At 33.1% G+C, this 25,099-nt stretch overlaps 9 protein-coding genes and 1 long non-coding RNA gene across 12 annotated transcripts; 6 read left to right on the top strand and 4 right to left on the bottom strand.

Annotated features, from left to right (window-relative positions):
* The first annotated feature begins 36 nt into the window (after positions 1-36).
* On the top strand, positions 37-1,219 carry LOC107359188 (MRG/MORF4L-binding protein-like). Its single transcript, XM_015930688.3, has 3 exons — positions 37-245; positions 324-445; positions 518-1,219. Exons 1-3 carry the CDS (start codon positions 131-133, stop codon positions 659-661), a joined length of 381 nt encoding a protein of 126 aa, XP_015786174.1. The 5' UTR covers positions 37-130; the 3' UTR covers positions 662-1,219.
* A 427-nt stretch (positions 1,220-1,646) lies between these two features.
* On the top strand, positions 1,647-3,604 carry LOC107363444 (vascular endothelial growth factor A). Of its 2 annotated transcripts, XM_015930669.3 has the most exons (5): positions 1,647-1,871; positions 2,091-2,145; positions 2,200-2,487; positions 2,574-2,778; positions 2,867-3,604. In XM_015930669.3, exons 1-5 carry the CDS (start codon positions 1,719-1,721, stop codon positions 2,880-2,882), a joined length of 717 nt encoding a protein of 238 aa, XP_015786155.2. In that variant the 5' UTR covers positions 1,647-1,718; the 3' UTR covers positions 2,883-3,604. The 2 variants fall into 2 exon arrangements, with proteins under 2 accessions (XP_015786155.2, XP_015786153.2); XM_015930667.3 differs by having other exon boundaries at positions 2,091-2,487.
* Positions 3,605-3,767: 163 nt separating this feature from the next.
* Positions 3,768-5,088, bottom strand: Nubp2 (NUBP iron-sulfur cluster assembly factor 2). The gene is made up of 3 exons (XM_015930663.3): positions 5,046-5,088; positions 4,579-4,871; positions 3,768-4,343 (listed from the first exon to the last, which is right to left on the bottom strand). The coding sequence occupies exons 2-3, from the start codon at positions 4,859-4,861 to the stop codon at positions 3,829-3,831; spliced, it is 798 nt and encodes a 265-aa protein (XP_015786149.1). The 5' UTR covers positions 4,862-4,871; positions 5,046-5,088; the 3' UTR covers positions 3,768-3,828.
* A 326-nt stretch (positions 5,089-5,414) lies between these two features.
* LOC149093713 (MRG/MORF4L-binding protein-like) lies at positions 5,415-6,251 on the top strand. The gene is made up of 3 exons (XM_089268301.1): positions 5,415-5,638; positions 5,717-5,838; positions 5,919-6,251. The coding sequence occupies exons 1-3, from the start codon at positions 5,524-5,526 to the stop codon at positions 6,048-6,050; spliced, it is 369 nt and encodes a 122-aa protein (XP_089124427.1). The 5' UTR covers positions 5,415-5,523; the 3' UTR covers positions 6,051-6,251.
* Positions 6,252-6,448: 197 nt separating this feature from the next.
* Ost48 (dolichyl-diphosphooligosaccharide--protein glycosyltransferase non-catalytic subunit Ost48) lies at positions 6,449-8,207 on the top strand. The gene is made up of 4 exons (XM_015930632.3): positions 6,449-6,623; positions 6,711-6,821; positions 6,927-7,309; positions 7,384-8,207. Exons 1-4 carry the CDS (start codon positions 6,479-6,481, stop codon positions 8,059-8,061), a joined length of 1,317 nt encoding a protein of 438 aa, XP_015786118.2. The 5' UTR covers positions 6,449-6,478; the 3' UTR covers positions 8,062-8,207.
* Positions 8,208-8,872: 665 nt separating this feature from the next.
* On the top strand, positions 8,873-12,051 carry LOC107363370 (uncharacterized). The gene is made up of 2 exons (XM_015930574.3): positions 8,873-10,648; positions 10,792-12,051. The coding sequence occupies exons 1-2, from the start codon at positions 9,055-9,057 to the stop codon at positions 11,592-11,594; spliced, it is 2,397 nt and encodes a 798-aa protein (XP_015786060.2). The 5' UTR covers positions 8,873-9,054; the 3' UTR covers positions 11,595-12,051.
* Positions 11,766-13,373, bottom strand: LOC149093712 (uncharacterized). Its single transcript, XM_089268300.1, has 2 exons — positions 12,888-13,373; positions 11,766-12,691 (listed from the first exon to the last, which is right to left on the bottom strand). The coding sequence occupies exons 1-2, from the start codon at positions 13,064-13,066 to the stop codon at positions 12,214-12,216; spliced, it is 657 nt and encodes a 218-aa protein (XP_089124426.1). The 5' UTR covers positions 13,067-13,373; the 3' UTR covers positions 11,766-12,213.
* Positions 13,374-14,863: 1,490 nt separating this feature from the next.
* Sarm (sterile alpha and armadillo motif) lies at positions 14,864-20,891 on the bottom strand. Of its 2 annotated transcripts, XM_025161118.2 has the most exons (9): positions 20,347-20,737; positions 19,486-19,768; positions 17,583-19,296; positions 17,336-17,512; positions 16,843-17,203; positions 16,664-16,760; positions 16,263-16,452; positions 16,040-16,161; positions 14,864-15,360 (listed from the first exon to the last, which is right to left on the bottom strand). In XM_025161118.2, exons 1-9 carry the CDS (start codon positions 20,414-20,416, stop codon positions 15,138-15,140), a joined length of 3,237 nt encoding a protein of 1,078 aa, XP_025016886.1. In that variant the 5' UTR covers positions 20,417-20,737; the 3' UTR covers positions 14,864-15,137. The 2 variants fall into 2 exon arrangements, with proteins under 2 accessions (XP_025016886.1, XP_015786074.1); XM_015930588.3 differs by having other exon boundaries at positions 17,583-19,768; positions 20,347-20,891.
* LOC149093711 (uncharacterized) lies at positions 15,300-16,378 on the top strand. The gene is made up of 2 exons (XR_016199162.1): positions 15,300-15,440; positions 15,777-16,378. It is a non-coding gene; the product is annotated as an uncharacterized LOC149093711 (long non-coding RNA).
* A 2,541-nt stretch (positions 20,892-23,432) lies between the features above and the next one.
* LOC107363433 (uncharacterized protein C3orf38 homolog) lies at positions 23,433-24,925 on the bottom strand. The gene is made up of 3 exons (XM_015930654.3): positions 24,489-24,925; positions 24,232-24,419; positions 23,433-24,161 (listed from the first exon to the last, which is right to left on the bottom strand). Exons 1-3 carry the CDS (start codon positions 24,610-24,612, stop codon positions 23,625-23,627), a joined length of 849 nt encoding a protein of 282 aa, XP_015786140.2. The 5' UTR covers positions 24,613-24,925; the 3' UTR covers positions 23,433-23,624.
* Between the last annotated feature and the right edge of the window lie 174 nt (positions 24,926-25,099).

Genomic DNA, 25,099 nt, shown 5'->3' with positions numbered 1-25,099 from the left:
CCGCTGTAAACAGCTGATATCCTAGCTATTTACGCTTTTTGACAAGCTGAGTAAAAATCTTTATTGTTATAAACTATTTACGATTTATTTAATTATTAATATATTTTGTGATTTTTTTGTGTTTTACTCAATGAAGCCCAACAAAGATGGTTTATCTAGTCAAAATAAAAAAGAAGAAATTCAGCCATGGAAACCAGAGAAAGAAGTTCAACTTTTTTATGCATTAGGTGGACGAAGACCTGTTGGTAAGTAGTTTTTTGACCATTTATCAATTGTCGATCTAATTTTATGTTTTACAAATTAAATTATCTGTTATTTTTTAGGTATAAATAGGTTTTTCCAGATGATCTTTGTACAGGAAGAATTTAACCGATTAACTGGTCAGGAAGTTACCTCTGAAGTTATTTGGAAATATCTCGACACAATTTATGATATGGATGTTTTAGTAAGCTATTATTTTCCTCAAACTTTCACCTACAATGTGATTTTAATATTTCTTTCTAATTTAATCTTACAGAATGAAAACGAAGATCTGCCTTTTAGCAATAAACAAAGTGATTTTGTATTACCACATGACTATCAAATACCATCTATTCCATTGTCACTGCCAGCGACACCAGCCACTCCGACAAAGTCTCCGAATAAATCAACCAAAAGCTGATAAATATTTTCACCATGCTATTTGAACCTCAACAAAGTGAACCATGACTTGCTAGATTCCAATTGGCTAGTTGAAAATGGATAGCGATTAAGAAAACCATTGTAATGCCGATTGACTGAAGAAACGAAATTTTATTACGGCTTATTCAATTAATTCTTTCTCAGAGTTATTTCTTATTCAGCCATGCAGTTCAATACGCAATTATTCAGTTAATATTGACCACATATTTATTCTCAAAACATATTTTTATTGACAGAATACATGTATTGTTACATTATTAGTAATCTCTACAAAATGTACATTTTAAAAAGCAAAGATTCTTGGCCAATTCATTTACGATCCCAAATTTTCAGTTGGAGTTTGTAATCTTTCAGCTCATTATTCAAAATCTCCTACAGATCAAACTGGTATGACTGTATCATCTTACCATTTATTGATACACTTCTTAAATGTCTTACAACTTTAGTTTTATGTGATCAGTGTACAAGTGAGTTACGTTGAACTTGAAAAGTTATTTCCAGCTAGTTGATTGATTAAATTTTGGATTTCTTTAACAAATTTAACTTCGCATTTGGATTCTTTTGAATATTAATTTGAACTTCCTAAAAAGTTTATTCCAGGATCATCTTACATTTCTATGATTGACATGGAATAAATGAAATATTAAAAGATTGAAAAAAAGGCCAAACAAAAATTTACTTTTTGATTTCCCACACAAACCACAATCTATCCATTAATGTCTTTTCTTATCTCCTGGAATTGCACCATCTTCAGAGATTCTGGTTTAACAAATTTACTCATTAAATGAGCGCTTATTAATTAATTAAGCCCTCCTATTCCCCTCCTATAAACCAACACAAACAGCACTGTTGATCCTTCCGTCAATCTGACGGAACAAGCCAAGTCTCAAATTGTCAGTCAAACTGGTTTCCTATGTTTTCTTATAAATTTTATGAGAAAAGATTAAAATTTCTTGAAACCAACTCCAGATCAACAGTTTGATCTGAGAAAGTAACATCAGATCTCTTTTTTTACATCAAACATCATCGTTATCTTCATGGATATATCAAGGTGTGGAAAAATGTTTACCCTGTTCATCGTATGCGTAACTTTCCCGTGTATATTTTGTGCTCGAAGAAGTGGATTAGTACCAGGATCTACTGGCTTATCTGGACCAATTGTTTTCCCAAATTCACAAAGACGTCCAAATGTAAGTCTCTTCTTGTCCAATCAATTTAACTTAAATTTCCCTGATCAAAGGAAATTCCTGTTGTTCATTACTATGCCATAAATATATAATTTAGCTGTTAATTAAAAATCTAGACCTAAAATTATCCACTTATCGCTGCTGCCTATCAACCATTTTAGTGTCAGTCTCCCAATGAAGTTAAAATTGATTTTTAAAATGTCTTTTGTTTATTTCCAACAGACACCCAATTCATTTGATACTGCTTTAATACGAACTGCTGGTCTACGTAATGCAAGTGAGGTTTTTGCTGCTCTTGGTATTCGTGAAGATAATGCTGATCCTCTTTTAGGTCGAAGGAAAACAAGTTATGCTGAACAAGCTATTTGCGAACCCGAATTACGGACAGTTGAGGTTGGCGTCAAAGGAGGTGAAGTTGGTGAAATATTTTTCCCCAAATGTGTCCGAGTATTACGATGTGGTGGTTGCTGTGACATAAGTGATCGGATGGCCTGTACACCAACCAAAATATCCTATCGGGACGTGAAAAGAGCCAAAATACGGATAAAGAGATCACCAGCAATATCAGCCTCTTCACAGACAATACAAGTTGAAGTTCACGAGGAATGTCGCTGCATGTGTAAGTAAATTTGTACCGTTTATCTTTGTATGATTTCCCTCTACAAACCTGATTTGCTCTTAAATTTTCTTGTTTCGTTGTTTTAGGTAAAGTAAAGGAAGAAAATTGCAACCCGGACATTCATGTTTATCAACCAGAACTTTGTAAATGCACTTGTAATAACCAACAGGATGCCATTGCCTGTCGTAATATGGCTCCAGTTAAAATCTGGGATAATGATCAATGTAAATGTAAATGTAGAGATGTTAAACATTGTCCATCAGGAACTGAGTTCAGTCATGATACTTGCAAGTAAGTATTATCAATTATGAGAAAATGTTCAACATCGTGTTCATGTTCAATATCATTAATGCAATTATCTCTTTTATTTGCCTTTCAGTTGTGAAGCTTCATGAATATGGATTTGTTGGTTTTAGTTTGTCAGGTTTAATGATGTCAAGCAAGAAATTAACAAATCATCTATGATCTGGTAACCAAATGAACAATTAATAGTCAGTATTTTTGTTAACATTTTTAGGTTACAAATGAAATGCCATGTACATTAAAATTACACTTTTTTGCACATAAATTATTCTGAAAATGATTCGAGATTAAATCAATTTGAATTGAGCCAATTTAAAGTAATTAGATTATTAACTCTGTCATGTCAATGATCTTGGTGGTAAAAGTTGATATCTTTCTAATGGACAGAGTAGTTTGATCAATGTACGATGTATGGGAAATCAGACCGGTTATCCATAATTTCCAGAGCTTCAGTTAGCAATCAAAGATTACTGGAAACTATGAAATTTCATCTCTTTAAACTGGTAATACTTTGTATCTAGATAAGATGATTATCTTAACGATCGGGATGAACTCAGTCACTCAAAAATTGAATTCAATAATTTCGTTTCTCTGAAGAATTGATTCGATAAAGGTTGTAATGTAAGTTTAACAAAAACATGTTTCAAGTGTTTAAAAACGATGATTCTAACTGATCTGAACAATTACAAAACAGTAAATTAAAATAACATTTCATGATTTCATTTTCATTGATTCATACTTTTTCGAGTACATTAAACATATTAAATTGTAACTTAACAACATTTGAATAAAATTAACATTAAACTAACAATAATCTTGTAATAATGATCAAACATCAAACAGCGAAAAAAGTCACGAGTAAAATAAATTATCATTGTCCGTTGAAATGATTTTGAAAGATATTACATTGAGACTTATATAGACAGTAACGGCTAAGAATTGGCATAGGCTCAGGCCTAAAGATCGAAACAGAGACATTAACTGTTAATTCTTAGTTTATTTTAGCAATGCATATTAAAAATGAAAAGTAACTATCATTCAGGTTGTTTGAGTTATGAGCTTACCAGCTATGTCAGATAGTCGTTTAGATGCTTCTGAGTTTTCAAATTGATTCAGGTAATTAATTCCCTTTTCAGCTGATTCACAGAGGTCAGGATCAATTGGTATGTTGCCTAGAAATGTGACATTGGCAAGTTCTGCTAATGATTGACCACCACCACTCGAGAATATGTTAGTGCAATCAGAACAATGAGGACACACATAACCACTCATATTCTCGATTATGCCCACTATTGGTATTCCTGCTTTATGGCAGAAAGTAATTTCTCGGCGAACATCGTTGACGGCAATTATTTGAGGAGTAGTAACCAAAATCGCGCTGACATCATCAGCTCTGTGTTTAAGTGCCTCAGCAACAGAAATATGTTCATCTGATGTTCCAGGTGGAGTATCAATTAAAAGGTAATCAAGGTCGCCCCAATCAACATCTTCCAAGAACTGTTTAATCATGGCATTCTTTTTGGGTCCCCGCCAAATTACAGCTGAACTACTATCTAGAAGTGGATAAAGACAATAATGTTTAATTTAATAGTGAGCTAGAAACGTAATTAGTATGTAAGACTAGAGATAAGAAAGCAAAAATCAAACCAAAAGAGTAAAAGATCAGGATTTAAATTTCCTTAGCTTTGAATTGATAGCTATTTTTCTCAAAGACGCAAATAACGTTTTATAGAAAATCTATGCCTCAGTTATGAAGAATGAGCAATTTTTAAACGCATAAATATTTACTTTTAAGTAGGAATGCAATCGACATCACAGCTAAAGGCGAAAATGGCGGTGTTGTTAACGTTGTTAATGGTATCCATCCTTTTTCATTACGATAAATGGTGGTTTCATTCAAACCAGTCATCAAGGCAATGCTGGGTCCACACAAATCTAAATCAAGCAAACCAACTTTTTTGCCCATCTTACTCAACGACAGAGCCAAATTAACGGCTGTAGTACTTTTACCAACACCACCTTTACCAGAAAGGATTAGCAATATTTTCTTTACCTGATCGATATTAGACATGATGCATGAACTGGAAGAAAGCAGGAAAAACAATATAAAAAGGAAGGTAAAAATCATTATAAATTAACATGATAAATACATTATATGACAGTAATTACAAACATCAATGATCTACAAGCCATAAAACATTAATTTAATAAAGATCAAGAATTTAAACTTGAATAAAAACATGTAAATTACTTACATTTAATAATGACTTCGATTAACACTGAAACTTGGAAAATATTAAAATCTAGTGGATAACACAGAAATTCAGCTGATTTGGTTTATTTATCAACATTTCTAGAAGAGTTGCATAATTTTTGGTACAGTGCTATTCTACAGATAAAATTCATTTTTATTTTTTACATCAATATCTTTAGTTCGAGCTTTTAAAGATTCAGAATTGATATGGATTGATCTTCAATTTAAATGATGTCAGGCATCGGAGAGATATCCAGACTTTTAAATGAAAACAAAATTTGTGTTAGGCGCCGCTTAAACAGCTGACTTTCTGTGTAGTCTCAATGTACCATAGCTACAGTAGCAGTTCAGATTTCTTTCATTTCTTAACTGTTTCTGGGACAAGTTATTGAAAATTTCACTGTAAATAACCTTTTCACCGTTTTTTAGTTCCTGCTTTAGTAATTTTTCGTTTTGCATATTTTTTGTGATTTATTCAAATGAAGCCCAACAAAGATGGTTTATCTAGTCAAAATAAAAAAGAGGAAATTCAGCCATGGAAACCAGAGAAAGAAGTTCAACTTTTTTATGCATTAGGTGGACGAAGACCTGTTGGTAAGTATTTTATTGACCATTTATCAATTGTCGATCTAATTTTATGTTTTACAAATTAAATTATCTGTTATTTTTTAGGTATAAATAGGTATTTCCAAATGATCTTTGTACAGGAAGAATTTAACCGATTAACTGGTCAGGAAGTTACCTCTGAAGTTATTTGGAAATACCTCGACACACTGTATGATATGGATGCATTGGTTAGTTAATTAAACAATTTCCTTTTTCTGTTGTATTTTTAATCATTGGTTTATCTCATAATTTTTTCTCTCACCCACAGAATGAAAACGAAGATCTGCCTTTCAATAATGAACAAAGTGATTTTGTATTACCACCTGAATATCAAATAACACAAACACCACCGACGCCATCGGCAACTCCAGTAAAATCTCCTAGTAAATCTGCTAAATAAATCCGCTCATTCTTCATTTATTTATAATCCTTTGAACAATTTCTAGTTTTTTGTATTACAGTGATATGTATACTATTTTGTATCAATAACTAAATAATTTATGCTCAAAACAAATATTTTCAAAATCTAGAATATTGTTCTTGCATGTGTTTCTCACTGGCCCGTGATATACAATTAAATTATTCAATTCAATCATCAAAATCTATATATGAATTTAAAATTATTTGCTTATTTCTGTTTTGCTAATTAAATTTATTTTCTCATTTAATTTAAATTTTGCATTCGAAGTGATGAATTCATAGAGGATAAAGTGTGACATGTAGACAGATAACACATTTCTCCCTAGATTTAGCCAATAGAACTAAAACAAGTTGTGGCAAGCTGTCTTAGTGTGATTTAAATCTAATAGCAGAGTATCAAAATTAATCATGTTCATCATGCTCAAATATATTATTCCTTTGATTGTCATTTTACTTAATTTTAATTATGCTTCGGCTGATGGTGAAACACTCGTTTTACTTGACAATTTGGCCATCAGAGAAACACATTCCATATTTTTTAAATCCTTGACCGGTAAGATACTGTTCTATACATTTTTCTGAATCCTAGAACGGTGATTCAATGATAATTGTATAATTTTGTATTGTCATAACTTTTTAGATCGTGGATTTACGTTAACTTACAAGGTAGCTGATGATCCCACCCTGACTCTGATAAAGTATGGTCAACCTGTATACAAGCATTTGATTATCTTCTCTCCTTCAGTTGAGGGTAAGTGGTTTCCCATTTTGTCTAGTGTTATTAGACATATTTAAAGCATTTTCAGTTCTTTATCGTCTAATCTAATTCTATTAAATTTTTGTTCTTTCAATCAAGAATTCGGGGGTAGTCTTAGTGTCTCAGCAATCACTGATTTTATTGACAATGGAGGTAATGTTCTCATCGCAGCTAGTAGCAATGTTGGAGATGCAATTCGGGAACTTGCTGCTGAGAATGGATTTGAAATTGATGAGGAGAGTACCGCTGTAATTGATCATCTAAACTTTGATGTCAAAGATGACGGTTCCCACACACTTATTGCCACTGATTCTGCTAATTTACTTGATGCTCCCTTAATTGTCGGTGACAAAAAGAAACTCAATCCTATTTTATTCCGTGGTACTGGAATGATTTCTGATCAAAACAATCCACTTGTCTTGGATATTCTCAGAGCTTCATCAACTGCATATTCTTACAATCCAACCAAGAAAATAACTGAGGTAAATTTAGTTTTAAATGCATTAATTTTTAGTCACTCCAATATTTACATTATCGCTTTCAAATTTTTTTGCAGTATCCTCATGCCGTTGGACGCAACACTTTACTTATCTCTGCTCTTCAAGCCCGTAATAATGCAAGAGTGCTTTTCACAGGATCTTTAGATCTTTTTAGCGACAAATTATTCCGTAGCTCTGTTCAAAAGTTTAATTCCAAGCAAATTCACCAAAAATCTGGCAATGAAGAGCTCTGTATCGCCCTTTCCAAATGGGTATTCAAAGAAGAAGGTGTCTTACGTGTGGGTAAAGTTGACCACCACAAAGTTGGTGAAACAAGTCCACCAGAATCATACACTGTCATGGAAGATGTTGTTTTTTCAATTGTTGTCGAAAAATTAGATAAAGGTAAATGGGTGCCTTACATTGCGGATGATATTCAACTTGAATTTGTTAGAATCGATCCATTTGTTAGAACCAATTTACAAAAGAAAGGTGATAAATATGTTGCACAATTTCGCATCCCTGATGTTTATGGGGTTTATAAATTTGTCGTTGATTACCAAAGGATTGGTCTAACTCATCTATATAGCAGTACTCAAGTTTCCGTTCGTCCTCTTCAACATACACAATATGAACGCTTTATTAGATCAGCTTATCCTTATTATTTCAGTGCTTTCTCTATGATGTTTGGTACCTATCTTTTCAGCTATGTTTTTCTTTATCACCGAGATGCAACAAAACAAAAAGATGAATAATTAATTAATTAACTTTAGTGAACCTCCTAACAAGAGGATCTTAATAATATAACAAATGCTAATTAATCTACTCCTTTTCGCTATTCATTCTAATTATATATTGGTTAATTTATATATTAAATAAAATTGTAATTGAAAAACTGAAACATATTTTAACTTGAAATCATTACGCACAGTGAATGTCATTTCCAATCCCTGAGTCATAAGTTTGGAGATAAGTCTTTTGAAACCTGAAAAGACTTCGCATTTCGATTACTGACCGAGTTAGACTTTATCTTATCTTGCTTTTATTTGTTATTCTCAATTTCAAGTAATCGCAATCGATAACAGTGATTTGGAAAAATTATTAGAAATTATTGGAAAAAAGACAAACAACAAGACAATTTCAAAAATTGTATATTTTATTTCGAAGTTGGACAATTCAATTTTTAAATAGCTTATCATTCTTAAATAATCCTAGATGTTTTAGCAACTGGAAATTTACATTTATTTTAACTCTTTTGACCCGAGGTAAACTGTTTAAATTTACAAGTTGAAACAAAACTAGACTTGACTAACTTTACTTAAACTTCTTAAAAAATCGAGTTTGTCCTGTTTTTGGGTGTAACTCGAAATTGAACACAGATACTTCATAGGCGTCTTCTTGTTTTTTAACCAATAAGCCATCGCTAACCTGCTTTAAAGCCGTTTAAATCGTTAATCTCCTTTAAGCAATTTAATTTTTTTGTAATGTCCAACCTCTAGATGGCGCATTCTACTGTCAAATATATCAACTGTATTAATGTATTGTGAGTTGAAAGACAGATGAGTTAGAAAGCAAAAGAGTAAGAGAGAAAGAGTGAAAAAAAACACTCTGATCATCAATTTAATTTTACATTTATTTTAGAATTAGGTCTTTGATTGTTGTGAATTTGAACCTTTTTGTACATTATTGTGTTCTCGTATATTCAATCGTTATCTTATTTATGTGCTATTGATGGTTTACGCTAGACAATGTCTTCTCTAGCCTCCTCATCATCATCGTGTTCACAGCAGCAGAGGAGCCTTCAAAGGGAGAGAGAAAGGTATCAACGTGAAAGACAACAAGTGACCATCAGTGGTGTTAGTGGTTGTGGTGGTGTTGTCGGTGGTGTACCTGGTGAATCTTTCCACTCTGGACCTCCTGGACCCACGCCTAACTCTTTATTCGGTGAACCCATTAAGAAACATCAAGACGATGAAACCTCAAAACGTATCAAGTCAACATTAGGTGATTTTGATCATGTACAGATGTATTTAAGGTATGATCATAAGCCGTTAATAGGTATATCAACGAGGGAGATAACGCGAATTAATGGGAACAAAGCTAAAATTGAACAGATTTTTAGTGAGATGAAACAAACGTTTCAACCCCTTGGTGCTTTAGAAGATGGTGAAAGTGAAGGAAGCCGTGGTACTCGGGAAGAAGAAGAAGATGATCGCGAAGAGGAAGATGACGAGGAAGAAGATGGAGACGAAGATAAAGAGGAAGAGGAAGATGGAAATGAATCCGATTCATCTAGTTCATCGGGGTCTTCGAGTTCTTCCAGTTCTGCATCCAATAGTTCATCATCTTCCAATTCTGATGACGATGACGATGAAGAAGAAGATAAAGAAAAGTCCAATGATGTTAAAGCTAACGAATCAAGTGGCTCCGAATCTAATGTGAAGCGTAAAGGCTCTTCTGGTAGTTCAAGTTCCTCATCGTCCTCCTCTTCTTCCTCTTCCTCCCCCAAGAATCAACCTCGTTCACCACCTCAAAGTGAAGTATCTACATGGAATTTGACCAATTTTATGGACAAGAAGACTACAACAAGTGTTTCATCTAATTATCATGTACATAAAGAAACAGTGAAAGTTACAAATGATAGCATAAATGATGTTATTGACAAAGTTGCTCGTGGTGAGCTCGGTGAAGATGCAATGGACACAAGTAGTAGTAATAGAAATCATTATAATCAACATCATCAACCTCCACCGTCAAGTGATCTTCCACCGACAAAGAAGAGAAAAAAATCAAGTCAATCATCACAATTCGTATCACAACAGCAACATCAACATCAGCATCAACACCAGCATCAACATCAACATCAGCATCATCAACAACATCAACATCAACAGCATCATCAACAACAAATACAACAGCACTACCAAGAAACTACTAGGCAACAATTTAGTCAAGAATCCAGTTATCAGCGAGAGAAGACGAAAACGACGGAGCGAGCCAAGAAAGAAGTCAACCGAAACAGCCTTACTATTGAAAAACAAGATAAACTAACAGCGCCAAAGGCGCCGGAGAAGCTTTTAGTCTCTATTTCATTAGTACTGCTCAAAAGGATACCTGGTCAAAACAAAGAGTCATCTAGTTCTAATAATAATAATAATAATATCAGAGATGGTAATAGTAGCAGTAGTAGTAGTAGTTCCAACAGTAGTAGCAGTAGTAATTATACCAATCATGTGAAACACGAGCCAAATAATCTACCCAGCAAAAGTGATTTATCTTCACCACCACACAGGTCATCTTTACCTCCACCTTCTCGTAAAGGAAGAAGTTCACCTCAGCCAGGTAAGCTTATATTAAATCTTCATTATATATCCCTATCAATAACAAAATCATTCTTGACCCACATTGCTCTCTTTCTTATAATACATTATGAATGAACATCAAATTCTAATCTATATTTTTTTCTTTTTTTCTCTCTGTTTTAGTCCCTCCACCACCTCCGTCTACTCATCCGGATGTCAATCCAAGCTCTTCAGCATCATCTATAACCAATACCTCCATAACTTCAACGCCTGGTTCATCAGTTCCATCTTTACCTTTCACACCTCCTTTATCAGCATTATGCAACCGGACAACACCGGACACTTTGGCTGCCGATGATTACCTTAAATCAGCTAAAAAGTTAAAGCATGCAGCGGACAGGGAAACCGATCGGACTGTACAAGCACGAAAGTATCTTGAAGCTGTACTATATTTCATCTTAACTGGAAACGCGATGGAACAGCGGAGTTGCAATGATTTAGAAAAAGTTTTCATAATGTACAAAGAAACTCTTAGCTTGATACGCTATATTTCCGGAAAATTTGCCAAATCCCGAATATCAACACCTGAAGAAATTCCTACAACAGACCATAAGTTAACAGCTCTAAGTTTTCGTTGTCAAGCACTTTTGTGTCTCAAGTTAAGTCGTCTAAAGGAGAAAGAGATTCGCAGCAATTTTAAATATATCCAGAGTAATATTGAATCAAATAATATTAATACCAAGGACAAGAACTCAGTCACCTTACCTAGCCCACTTTTCAACGCAATGAATCGCCAGATAAGCCTCCTTCAGCAATTAAATTCTGCTCACGATCTCTGGCAACAAGCAGATCATCTTGTCGAGAAAAACCCTTCATGTGCTGCTTTCTTTGCAACTGTTGACGCCGAATGTGGCTCACTAAGCCTTACCTCTTCCTTTGATGATCTCGTACGTTATGTAACCACTGGACTCAAGATATTAGAGTGATAATCATATACAAATATATATACAAAATAAATATGGTTTTTTGTCATTGCAATTGAAAACAGAGATTACGACTTATTTGACGACAACAAAGTTTTTACTGGTCACCGGAGACGAAATGATCTGCACCCATCATTTGAGTCTGAACATATGAACAAAACGAAAGAAAGATTATATTGTTGTTAATTTTAATTATTTTTTAAAGAAACAAATCTTTATCGAAAAGTAATACAAAACGGAAAATTACAATTTATATTCAATACAAAGAAAACACACAAACATCAAAACTATTGAACAAAAATCAATTTGACTTTAACTAGAAGAATGTAGTTATTTTGTTCATGTAAACAAACTCCTTGGATAAAAACTTTCTCCTCTTTTTTTGCCCATGTTTTGTTCACCAAAATGTTTGTACATATGATTTAATAATTACAAATAATAAGCTAAATTTAATTTTCAATTATTTCGTCTCTTACTTTCTTTAAATCAACCTTTTAAACCAAATTCACAAATTTTTACCTTTCCAACATTATTTTAGTAAATAAATGAATTTTAAACTATTGATTATTTTTCTACTTTTTTTCTAATTTTACCTCAATAGGTGATCAAATTAAATTACAATTCAATAACCTGTCGGCGATTGTTCCTTGGTCTGTCCTTTGAAGTAATTAGTTGGATTGGATGGTCCCGTGGATGTTTTACTTTGTTGATGTCCACCTCTATATCCTGACCCAGTAAAGTTAGGATTTTCAATGACAGGTTCATTTCCCCTGTTGACTCCGGGTGAACCCCAGCTTTTATCAACTGTTTGACCCTGCTCTTGATGATGACCTGCATAACTGGACGGAGGTGTTAAAAATGTTTTACCTTCCTTGCCAGACGAATGGAAACCTTCAAGATCCATTGAACCCATTGGAGAAGGTTTCTTGTGACCAACATCTTCCATTGTCATCATTTCTGGACAATCCATCATGGACATCATCATCCAAGGGTCCATTTGTGGAGCAGAAGAAGATGAAAAGGTCGATGACAACATTGAATTAATACCACCGCCCATGAGACCAAGACCACCACCAAATTTTTTGTCGTCCATCATAAACCTTATGGAGAAACAAAGAATACGATTTTAAAAACAATGCAATGTTTAATGTTTATCCAACAAATCAACAGCAGCCAGAGAGACTCAAGTGGCGAAAGCAATTTGGTTAATTTTATAATAACTATTATAACTCAAAAAAAGAGTTATCCAGTTTGAGTTCAAATTAATTTGTGGAAATGAAAAATATTGAGACTTACGGAATAGGAATTGGTAAAATGATCAATTTTTTGGCTTTTGGGTTGAACATACGTTTCAATTTGCTAAACATTCGCTTCTTCATTCCTTTAGATTGGTCAACATTGTTAATCAACACAAGAGTAAACACTATTAAGATGAAGTTGATGGTAAAAAGCCAGTTGAAACGATTGACTGTCATAGTTGGTTTGTTGAGATGAACTGAGGTAATGATCAACAAATTGTTCACTGGACTTTATTTAAATGAATATGATGGTAAAAAAACGCGAACGATAAACACTATTAGAATCAAGAAGGAAGAGAAACAATTTGGTAAAAACAAGTTGATTTGAAGAAGTGGAAAAATTTGACTTTTTTTTAATATAATCCAACGTTGTTGATGGTGGTCAATCACAAACAAGACGGAAACATACAGTTGAATAAAAATTGAAAATATTGTTTTACAAATGCCTAAAAGACCAACAACTGACCAGATTAAGTTACTCCAGGTAAATGATTGATCTGATGAGTTAGCTGATCGTATTTAAACATTTCCAGTTTCATCTTTTTCTTCATAATCATGGCGAGTCTTAATCTACGGTTAACCTGAGCCTACAATTACAATGATAATAATATAAACAGGTAATGATATGGATTGGTGTAAAATAGGGTGAAATAATTGTTTAAATCAATGAATGTTGAGATGCAAAAGACTTCAAAAAAGGTACAGCTGATGATTATCAAGACAAATCAAATTTATATTTATACCATTTAAATGATTGCCTATCATCATTCAATACATTACTGGTTAAGTTGACCATTTAAGGTACAAAATTAGAGATTATCTTATTAAAATTTGACACAATTAGGGTTTTCTTTATGATATTTTAATAAGGTTTGAACGATGAAAAAGAAAGTGACTTTTTGCAGCAAAAAAAACAGTTGATACTGATTCATGATTTTCATCTTTTCATATTACAATGAACGATGAAAGACCGGGTTAAATTGATTTAATCAGCCAATACAAGATGAAAGGATAATATTGGAGAAAACAAATTTAGCTTAAATTGTTTGATTAAAAGTGAAATGATATGTAAGGTAACTTGCTTTATAACCGTATCATTGATGCTTCGTGATCAAGTTAATATTTCAAGCAAACCATATTAACGGTTCTAGTTAATTTGATGATGGGTTTGTTAAGTGATTTAATGATGAATACATGAATGACGATACAAAAGATGGTTAAGGGTTGAAATCATGGCGATGAAATGAAATGAAAGGATTAGATTGTTGCCGTTGTGTGTGTGTGATTGTGAGCTGTTAGTCAACTATTAATTGTATTAATAAAGTACATTCACTGATTATAGTGATCAATTGATAGGGAAGAGGATTAATCAATGAGATTTATTCATTCATTTAAATAGCAGTAAAGATAAAAATGAATCCATTTTTTGTGGAAAAATTTTAATACATTTTTACTGATTAATCAGCTTTCCATTGATGATAATTTTAAATATCCTCATAGCTAATTACACTTCAACAATTGTCAACAAGTCAAGTGTTAATTAATTTCTGTATCAATTCATGTAGTCAGCTTTTCATTTGTTTCTGTATTACATTCAACCTCTTGATTGACTTAGCAAATTAGACTCAATCTTCACCTAATTGCAGTCGTTTATACCTAATAAATCGCTGATTGTGGCAATAAAATTAAAGATTGATTATTTTTTCTTGTGTTGTAACTGGAAAATAATTGAATAACTTGCAAGTTGTTGGTGGTTATTAACAGTTGAAATGTTTGCTAAATCAATCGGTCGAATTGGTTTAAGTGTAAATTATTTTGATAAATTGAGAGTGAAATTTACAATTTGAATGAAACTTAATCCAGTAAATTGATCATTACCAATCATAATAACTAAAAGATTGTGATATGATAATGGTATGCAATGAAGCCTGAAGATGGCGTAAAAATAAAGTTTAATATAAAGAGAGAGAGAAAAATTTCTCAACTTATTTGTTATTATTATTAATATTTGATTGACTCTTTGGTTAAAGAAACATTGAATTGTTGTGCTTTTCATTCATCCTGATTACTTCAATGACATAGAAAGATTAGCTGATTATCCATGTTTCATTGAAACAGTTTCAATATTTATCAGTGTTACTTTACAATAAATTTAATTACATCACACCAGACAATGCGATAAAATCTTTCTCACTTGAACGTTACCAGTGTTTGGTGTTTTTTTTAACTATAACATTATTAACTTATTTTATCCTTTTTCAATTAATTTGGACACTTCTGGAGGAGATCTGAGTCCGTCTATTGATCCAGCTCTAGGATATCCATGAGGTTTTATTGGTGTTCCCGGTGTACCTGGAACTCCATGGTGAGGTAGATTCTTTGGATGGCTGGAATCAATGCGACTATTAATTTCCCCTCTCATAAACCTTTCAAGTTTATCGACACAGGCTTCTTGATATTCATGGATCCATCTATTGAAATAGAGAAGAAAGTAGTTGTAAGAAAAAATAATTTAAATTTGTAATCCAAGTCAAGAGTCGTTTACAACAAAGTAAGTCTTTCTCTTCCTAGTCTTAATCTCACTCCAGAAACCTCTAGAATCGTATATTTGATTCACCAAAATTTGACTAATTCGTTCTGAAGGCAAGTTTGCTGACACAGAAACATTTTTAAACTACAATATTTATTGAAGCTGACATAATTATAGAATCTGTTTGGCTGCCAAGTTTCCCATTCTCTAAAATTCTTGCCTTCTTAAACAGTTTGACATATTCTGATTTGATCTTCTTGGTCTTCTGTTTCTCGCTACTTTCCTTTATCGCTTCTTTGCTTTTGTTGACTTTTAATTCTAATTTTCGTTTTCATCTATTCATTTACCTGACTAAAGCTGTTTAAATATTCTAGACACGATCATGGTAAAACCTAATCAATCGGATTCTTGCTCAAATCTCATCCATTTATCCTCAATGAATCTCTATTTCGATTGATCATTTCAACGGTGAAAATGTTAACTGTCTTGATTTGAGGACAAATTTTGTTGAAAGACGAAGCCAATTATCAACTGTGAGTGTAAAGCAGCTAACTCAAACAACCGAGTAATCGACAGTTACTCATCAACGATGTGAGGTTCAACTGATTTAATGACTTTACCTGACTCCATTGAAGTAACAGATAGCTCTTATATCTTCAGGTAAATTTTCCGGATCCGGCCATTGAAAGTTGTCCATAATTGGTATTATGTTGCACTTGCTTGCTAATGCCTCTTGTATTTCCTAAAAAAATGATTCATAATCAAAACATTGAGTCAACTGATTAATAATAGTTCACAATAATTATCCAATCAATTATTAATGATCAATTAATTATGACTTACCTTATGAACCCAATCTTTGCATTCATCATCATTCAAACAGCGATCCAAAGCATTGGGAGTTAAAACGAGGATAAAATTTTTGGCTTGTTTGATGCTATTCAACAAATTGCAATCAAATTTTCCAGCTTCAAGTCTTTCAATATCAATGAATACTGAAAAGTCTTTCAACTGTAGGTGAACCTTCAGTAAACTGTTCAGAAACAAATTAACATCAATTTTGTACCAATTACATTCCAATAGATGTTAATGGCATAGCAATTTAACCAAGCAGATGAAAATGTACGCATATCATTGAAGAGTTATTTATGAAAGTTGTTGGAAAAATAAAGAAAATAAAAAAGATAAATAAACATAATTAGTTAATTCTCCATTCCATTTATGGTTAATTAAAAAGCACAAACCTTGCAAGCTGGGAACCATTTGATCGTCGATAGCTTATAAATGCATCTAATGATTTTTTAGAATCATGTGAATCACATGTTCCAACATTGGACAAATCTGAAACAGAAAGATGTAAGTAAGAATCAATCATCAATTTATCGTTCAAAATATTGGACTTAATTGAACAAGAAATGCTTACTTTTTAAGGCCTCTGCAATTTTATATCGATGAATGGCATTTTCAATAAAACACTCTTTCAACAGCAAATCGTCGTTTAAAAATTTAACTGTTTCAATCTCGATTCCACCTTTAAGCATGTTGTAAGTATATTGAGGGTAAACTTGGCCCAAGGAGGAGAGAAGATGAAAAAGGTTAAGTGTATCACAAGAAGAGTAATCAGCAATCCTTTTAAGGTGACCCAATTCACGAATGAAACGTCTACGGAGAATGCCGTTCTCCATCTTTAAATCATATCGAAGCATATCTTCTGTTAACTGTAATAAAAGATCACCATCAACTCGACTATTTTTGAATGCCAACATCCATTCACCAAAGCCAATCTAAAAATAACAAATTGAAAGAAAGGTTGAAGTGGTAAGTAAATTGTTTCATTTTATTTTTGTGCCTTTCCTAAGTTGACTTAATTAGAGTCAAATTGTTAGGGTAAAATGTAACTGTGAATAGATTATTACTTGCTTAAGCCATTCAAGTACATCAGCAACTGTCCATAGAGGAACCTGTTGGGACAATTTATGAGGCACCGATTTACCCATGAATTTGAGAGCTTGACAGGCATATTTAGAGGCAGTTGCATTGGGTGAGCTTGCAACTCTCATTAATCTATCGATAACACCAATATCTTCAAAAATCTGTGAGTAAAAAACCAAAAATATATTAATGATTGTCATTTAATCAACAACATGAATTGAGATTAAATACTTTTGTTTCTCCCCGTCGTTTCTTGATCCATGCTTCCATGGCAAAATGAAAGGCTGCTAAACTGCGGGCCTCTTCTCGATCCGATTCCAGGACTAAAGCTAACCGTTTAAGCCACTCTTTTGATTGTCCCCTTGAATGACAATTAGAATGTGTGGCAAACTCTTCGGGACTTCGATCCGTAATGAAAGGTTCTATGAGTTCATGTGTTCCAGATGAAAGTACGGACGCTTCTATTTCTTTATTGGCAACCAACGTAGCGATGGCAAGGCACGCATAGTAGGCAATGTTATCATCTGTATGATGAGCTAATGGAAATAACCACATTGGAGCTTGTTCCTTAATCATGGATGCATGATTCTCAGGACCCCCATAAAGAGATAGATTAGCCAATGCAGAGGCACAATGTCTCAATGTTTCATCGTCAGTGTTTCTACATTGATAAACAATTGCTTTGAGGCCTCCTTTTCGTATAATATCTTTACAGGTTTCCTCAGAAATTTGTAACAATTGGTTCAATATTCCAGTTCCCACTCGCTCTTGATCAATAACATTTGTATTGGAGTATTGACATGCCAATGAGACAACTTTACTCAAACCATTGTCCACAACGTAGGCTCGATTGTCAGGGGAAAGTGTTTGCTCCAATAATTTGGCAGATTGAAATTTAACTTCAGAATCAATCTCGTGAAGACCACAATTTTCAATGATTACATCTAATCCTCCACTAGTTCGTAGTAAATCAGATAATTGAAGAAACAATTTTTCTTGGGAAATTCTGTTAACCATAGCCTTTTCCATGGCTCGATTTAATGATTTTAATAGTTCCACTGATTCTTCTTTGGCACAGTTTTTTAATGATTCAACTAATGATTTAAATTTTGAGGCAATACGCCCAATCAAATTGTTGAAAGCCATTGTTTCGGCTGTACTAGGCTCAGAGAATCGATCTGTGCCTGAAGATGTCAAACTCAACATTGAAAAGTCCATGTCAAAAGGTGAGTTAAATGATATTTCAGAGGGTGATAAAGGTTCAGTTATTATTGGTGATTCAGAAGAGATGGATCCATTGTCACCTCCAATACTTCCTCGAGCTCCAGTAATGGATGATTTTATTGTGGAAGAAGAGGATTTTGTTGCAAAGTAACGAGTTGATGAAGTTGATGATGAAGTTTTCGAGGTTTTCACATTCTTTTCTTCCGTTCGAATTGAACTTTGAGATTCGAAAGATGCTTTTGACTTACCCCCGGTTGATAGTTCTTCAGTTGACATTTTGAATGCTGATGATTTAGAAGATGATTGTTGAGAGGTAATTGATGAGTCTGTAAGTTTAATTGCACGAGCATCTTGACGGTAAGAGGACAATTTGGATGAAGCTTTGATCCCTTCGAGCGGTGACTCTAATTTAGCTGAAACATCTTTAGCAGCAATCCTTTCCTCGTATGACCTGTCAGTGGATTGTAAACGACGTGACTCTTGTAAATTAGCAATTTTCTTCTCGGCAACTAACCCACTCTCTGTTGACATGAATTTTGATTTTGCAGCAGATGATGAGGTAAGGTGTTTTTCAAATTTAACCGATGATTTATCACTTTCACTTGAGTTATTATTGAGATGCACACTCGGGCTATTGTTGTTGACACAATTATTGTAATGTAAATTGTTAGTTACTTCACCATCTGAGCTTGGTGAGGTGACTATTGGTTGACTGGGTTCACTTTGATCAGGAGAAGGACAAAAAAGTGTTAAACCTTGTTCTTTAGATACAGAGGATAGTCTCGAGTCAAGGGATTTATCTAATGAAATACTAAGGGAACTTTTAATACAGTTATTAGCTATTCTAGATGATATTTGTTTGGGGGAAGATGAACCTGTTTCAATTTGTCCAAGTTCTTGACTGGCATACCTTTGGATTTGTTTTGATGAGGATTTGTTTGATATTGATTGATGAGATCCGGTTGTTGATGTTGCAGATGATAATGCACTAGAGGTTGTTGATAATGTTTTACCTTGTTTAGAATTGATCACTTTTGATGAGTTAATCGAGTTATCCATATTGGTTTGTAATGTAGTTGAACTTGTACTTTTATTTTTACTCGTTGCTATTGGAGGCAGATTTTTCAATGCACCAGAACTGTTACCACCGATAGATAATGAAGATCGAGATTCACCCTTATCCAGGTTGGTTCCTACACAAGGAAACACCAGTCAGATAACAATGTTGATAAATGTAACAATGTTTAACACCAATAAAAAGATGATTAAATTTGGTAAAAGTGAAAAACACAAAACGAGAAATAATGCGAAATGACTAACACTTTATATTAAGATTTTGACTTGAACGACTTTCTGTGAAAAACTAAAATTAGTTGATAGCTTTTTAACTTGCAAGTTAGTTTACTGTTGAAAGAAAGGAAACACACACAGTTTATAGACTGACTTTTCTAGACAACGAACAACATGGTAAAAAACATCTTCATGTTTATAATTATAATGTAAAATAAGGGAAGAGAAAAATCATTGGAATAGATTAAGGAAGATTAAGCTTCAGGATCAGACGTAAACTATGTTTACTTAATGCACAATTGATTGTTTTATCGTCTGGTGAGACTTCTATTGTTTTTTTTACTTACTAATGTGAACATTATTTTATTACTAATGTGAATATTAATAAACACTCAACTATTAATAATATCAATCAAACTTTGCAACATCTATTGGTCATGACAAATTTATTTTGGGTTGATGATGATTATGTTAAACTTACCTTGATCTTCATCTTTAACTTTCTCGGTTGATAATTTGTTCTTGAACACTGAATTGAAAGCTTTCTTCATCTTGGGTTATAATAATTTGTACAACAAATGTATATAAAACAAACTGAATTTCAATCAAGCAACATTTTTTTTGTGTGTCAAAGGAGGATAAGGAAAGATGAGAATAGTGAAGATGTGGATGATGATGATAGTGATGATGAAAGTTGGCATTTATCTCTGTGAGTAATTTAACATTTTTTTAAAAATGCTGGTTCGCAAGCAATCGCTCGATGAGTTAATTTGAATCTAGAACAAGTTGAGTCAATTTTACTTTCAAGTCTACTTTGAGCAATACTTCGTAGGTTAGATTAATTGGCCTAACATTTTCATTTGTAAACTTGAAAGGCTTATCATTTTAAGTTACAATTTATTAATAACAGAGAGGCACAAGTAAACTCACAAGAATTGCAATTTTCAATTTATTACTGTAAATATGTGACTCTTTATAATTAGAGTAATTTGAGGTACGAGAACGATTTTCATCTTGATTATTATTGAGATGAGAGATTAATGCATCAATCATAACTCTAAGCTCATGGTAATAAAAGAATAAAAGAGATTCACAAGAAGAGCATCTTCAAAAATGTCGGTTATGAAGAACAGCATTGAGTCGATCACATCTTCGTTTGACATTAGACCTCATTCTTAGAGCTTTCAGGACCAAATAACTCTTATTTAATTCAAAATTTAGATTGAATGCCAAAATCGGTGACACACTCATTTCTAAGGGCAATTTGTGTTTCAACTTGCCTCCTTCAATATTTTCATCTTCAAATCAAATTCAATTGACTGATGAAAAATTTACAGTCAATAACGATTTTGTGTTTGATATTTGGTTTTATTGTTTCCACTGTGTATTCCCAACCTCTTGGTTCATCTGACAGTAATCCTGATACTCAAGATACTAAAGAAGCTTCTACTAGTGTTAACGATAAATCAAGTGATCAAGAAGGTTCATCGGAAAGTGATGAAGACGCTCCTACTCCAGTCGCAGGTCCACATCGTCCACCCACCATCAACTGGGGGAAATGCCCACAACTAGAGCCTAAAGAAGCGGAGAAGAAACAAAAGGCTGATATTATAAGGACTTGTCTTAAATCGATAACTCTTCCAGAAAATATTACCCAAGAAAGTGTTGAAAAACACCGAACTGAAGTAGCTAAATGTGCTCTTAACGCTGAAAATTGGTTCGCTGAGGATGGAAGCTTGACATTTGAGTCTTGACCAGTGGTAATAATTCTGTTTGCGTCTAACCATATTATCCGGGTGATTTGACTTTGTGGATGAGCCTCTGGAATTATTAAAAAAACAAAAAAGAGTTATAAAATCAGTTAAACATGATAGATCAATTAGATAATTTGAAAACATACTTTTGAGAGCGATGTGATTGTGAGGCTTGGAAACATCCCAAACAATCAAACCAGTGTCAAGTGATCCAGAAGCTAAATGGATAGAATCAGGTGACCAGGCCAAACAATTAACTCTTGCTGTATGGAAACCCCATTCAACATTATGAGCAAGTTCGTAGTTTGGAGTCTTGTAAAGTACAACTTTTCTATTAGCATCAGCAACAGCCAGATATTGTCCATCAGGCGAGTAAACTACATCGGCGATACAATCACGGTGATCTAATTCAATTTTAGGTGTGATTGAATCACATCCTTCTGTATAAGTGTAAACATGGACTTTATGGTCTTTCTGACCACCAACAGCTAGATGGTTTTCACTAGGATGGACTGAAACTGAGGTAGGTTCGAATGAAACAGGGAAATTTTGTCCAACCTTGTTTTGTTTCAAGTTAACTACTGTAATGCTTGAATAAGCAGCAATCACAGCTTTATCCTGGTTTTTGGCTAAAAATGATATTGATTTTGGCTGACAAGGCAGTTTGATGTGCACATCTTCTTTGAAACTTTGGTCATTAACGTCGATAGCTCGAACAGTGTCATCAAGACCGATTGTAATAATTTCACCAGTTCATATGTTAATCTATTTTCTCTTTTCCCTATCCTATTATTTACAGCCACAAATCGTTAACCAGCATTCAGAGTGTCGAAAGGAGGCTGAAGAACAATTTCCTTCTGGAATTGCCCAGATCCAATTATATCAGGCTTGCATGGATTACCATATCTCAATGATTTGTGGAATACAAATTGTTGGCACAGGATATTCACAATAAACTCACAGTTAATCGATGCTAATCGAAAGCAAGACTAATTGTAAATGAATTCAATAAGATCATATCAATTTTTTGCATTAATTATTATATTTTTATACATATTTGTCTGTACTTCTATCTCCATCATAATTACCAAGCAAAGGGGTATGTAAAGCAAAATCCCACGTCCGTTAAACTTTTTCAAATGATGATTTTCTGAAAGAGCTTGCTAAAAAACTAGGTTTAACGTGAAAATGGCATTGTGAGTATTGTGGTTAGGCCGTAATTAAGGGCAAAAGTTAAACCATTTTTGAGTCATATCTCACAAACGAAATATGATGGATGGCTGAAACTGAAGATATGTTATTCTCTGATATACAAACATACATATACAAAAGTTCGAGACTCTCACTAATTTTGTTGGCAAGTTATTTAGGTAGACCACTGTCCACTTTTTTGGTTTTTAAATCGACAGAGCAAACCCTTCAATCTTTTATGATATACAAACGTATCAAAAGATGAAGGCCGAAAAGTAATGCTGTCGTTATATCAGATTTCTACTAGTCAACATGAAGTGTTGAAAATAAACATCTCAAGATTACTTATTCGTTATTTGACAATAAAAAGTCAAAAATACATCAACATGAAGGTTCATTATTTCATTGGATAAGGAATGGATTAAGACGGTTATGGTAAATTCATATTATATTAATAATAAAACAACTCTCGACAACTTGCAGTTGGATCACTGAAAATTGAAGATTGACTCCATATCGTTATGAACGACAGTGAACCGAACTGCTTAAACTCTAAGCTTTCTGGAAGCTGGTTTATAAAAAGCTGTTAAAAATATTTGAAAATATCATCAAATAGTAAAAATGAAGTAAAATTAATTTAATATTTACAGAATAGATGTAAAAAATATCGATTTTACATAAATCTTTTGTAGTGGAAGTTTATCTTCACGGATGATTCGTCCAAATTTCGGTGAAGTTTAAGTTAGGCTGACATAACAAAGTAGTGAAATCACGTTGTAAAGTACATGTGGATATTTAGATAAAGCTCAAAAGATCAAAAGCTCGATGCAATCTGATTTGTGAGAACAGAATTAACTTTCCAATGCATTTCTAAATATTTAATTTTCCAATTGGTATCACAGACAGCTGGGTCCTTAATAAGACCGAACGAGCTCTGAAAAACTCCGTCCGGTTGATTATGTTTATAAATTACTCCATTGATACAAATTTTAACTAAACCATGACCATCCATGTCACAATTAAAATCTTTATACAAATTGGGTTCAAAACGATACTGAAAATGATTGACCGCCTGTCTAATTTTTTCTACAGTTTGAACATCTCCAATCACGGAGAGTGTTATATCTTGTCCATTTACAGTTGAAATTGTAATATTACTTATAGAATCAGACCAAAAGTGCTGGGGTCCAAAGACTGAGTCAGTGTTAACATTGTCAAGTAAGTTGTAAAACCATTTACCAAAGTTTAGTCCCATTGACATTAATGTTTCGGCAGTTAAACAGAAAGGTTGCAGAATGAGATCAGATGATTCAATTGAAGTATCCATTTCAGCCATTTCCCAATCGATTGCCTGTTAATAAAAACGAAATGATAGTCAATCAACTTTAATTTGTTTAAAAACTATAATCTAGAATACATACTTCAGTTGTAATCGAAGAGACTTGCCAATGGCTCATACAAATATGAATTAATTCTGTCTTATCGCATTTTGGTGAAACGTCAACATCTGATTCCTTTAAGTACTTGAATAATACTTCTTTAGTGATTTTTTTACGCTTGAGGATATCAAGAGAGTCTTTACAATACTTCAATAAAGCTTGAATGGCATCTGAAATGAAACACAGTAAATAGAAAGTTTATTAATTATCAACCGTAGGTCAAAAAAACAATCACTTACCTTCGATATTATTGACTTTAACGAGTCCATTTGTTAAAGTTGATACAAGAGGTATCAAATCGTATTGAGGAACAAATTTAAGGATTGCACGAATCCCTTGCTCCTCAGGTGATGATAGACTCATTTTGATTGTAATGAATTTTTAAAATGCTAGGAGTTTAATTAACAAAACTTGATCTATTATCAACCAGTGGGAAAAGGATAGAATGATTGTCTAGTGATAATGAGGGAACACTGTCAGCACTTTGGTTGAGAATCATAAATAATTTTATAACTTTCTTCATTTCACTAAAACTCGTTCAACGTTGACACTCTGGCAAATGATGGACTCACTTTCAAAAAAGATCACATTTGAGTCCAACATGCAAGATATTTAATGACCATAATCATTAAATTGTAAGTAACTTTACAAGTTGAATGTAAACATAAGTTTATTTTGAATTTTCTGTTTGTTGATAGTCGGTTATTCGGTTTCCTAAGCAATGGAGTTAGTAAATACTCGAACCGGTTACGATAAAAAATAATATTGTATTTTAAGTGGGAAATTCAAAAAGAAATGAATTGGAAATTTTTTGTTGATTGTTAGATGGCGTTAGGAAAATTGAAAAGTT

This window comes from Tetranychus urticae, chromosome 2 (assembly GCF_039701765.1).
Source record: "Tetranychus urticae isolate SD_2017Ah chromosome 2, NJAU_TeUrti_SD_1.0, whole genome shotgun sequence".
NCBI lineage: Eukaryota > Metazoa > Arthropoda > Arachnida > Trombidiformes > Tetranychidae > Tetranychus > Tetranychus urticae.
Note: the sequence above shows the minus strand (reverse complement) of the source record. Positions and strands in the feature narration are given on the sequence as shown.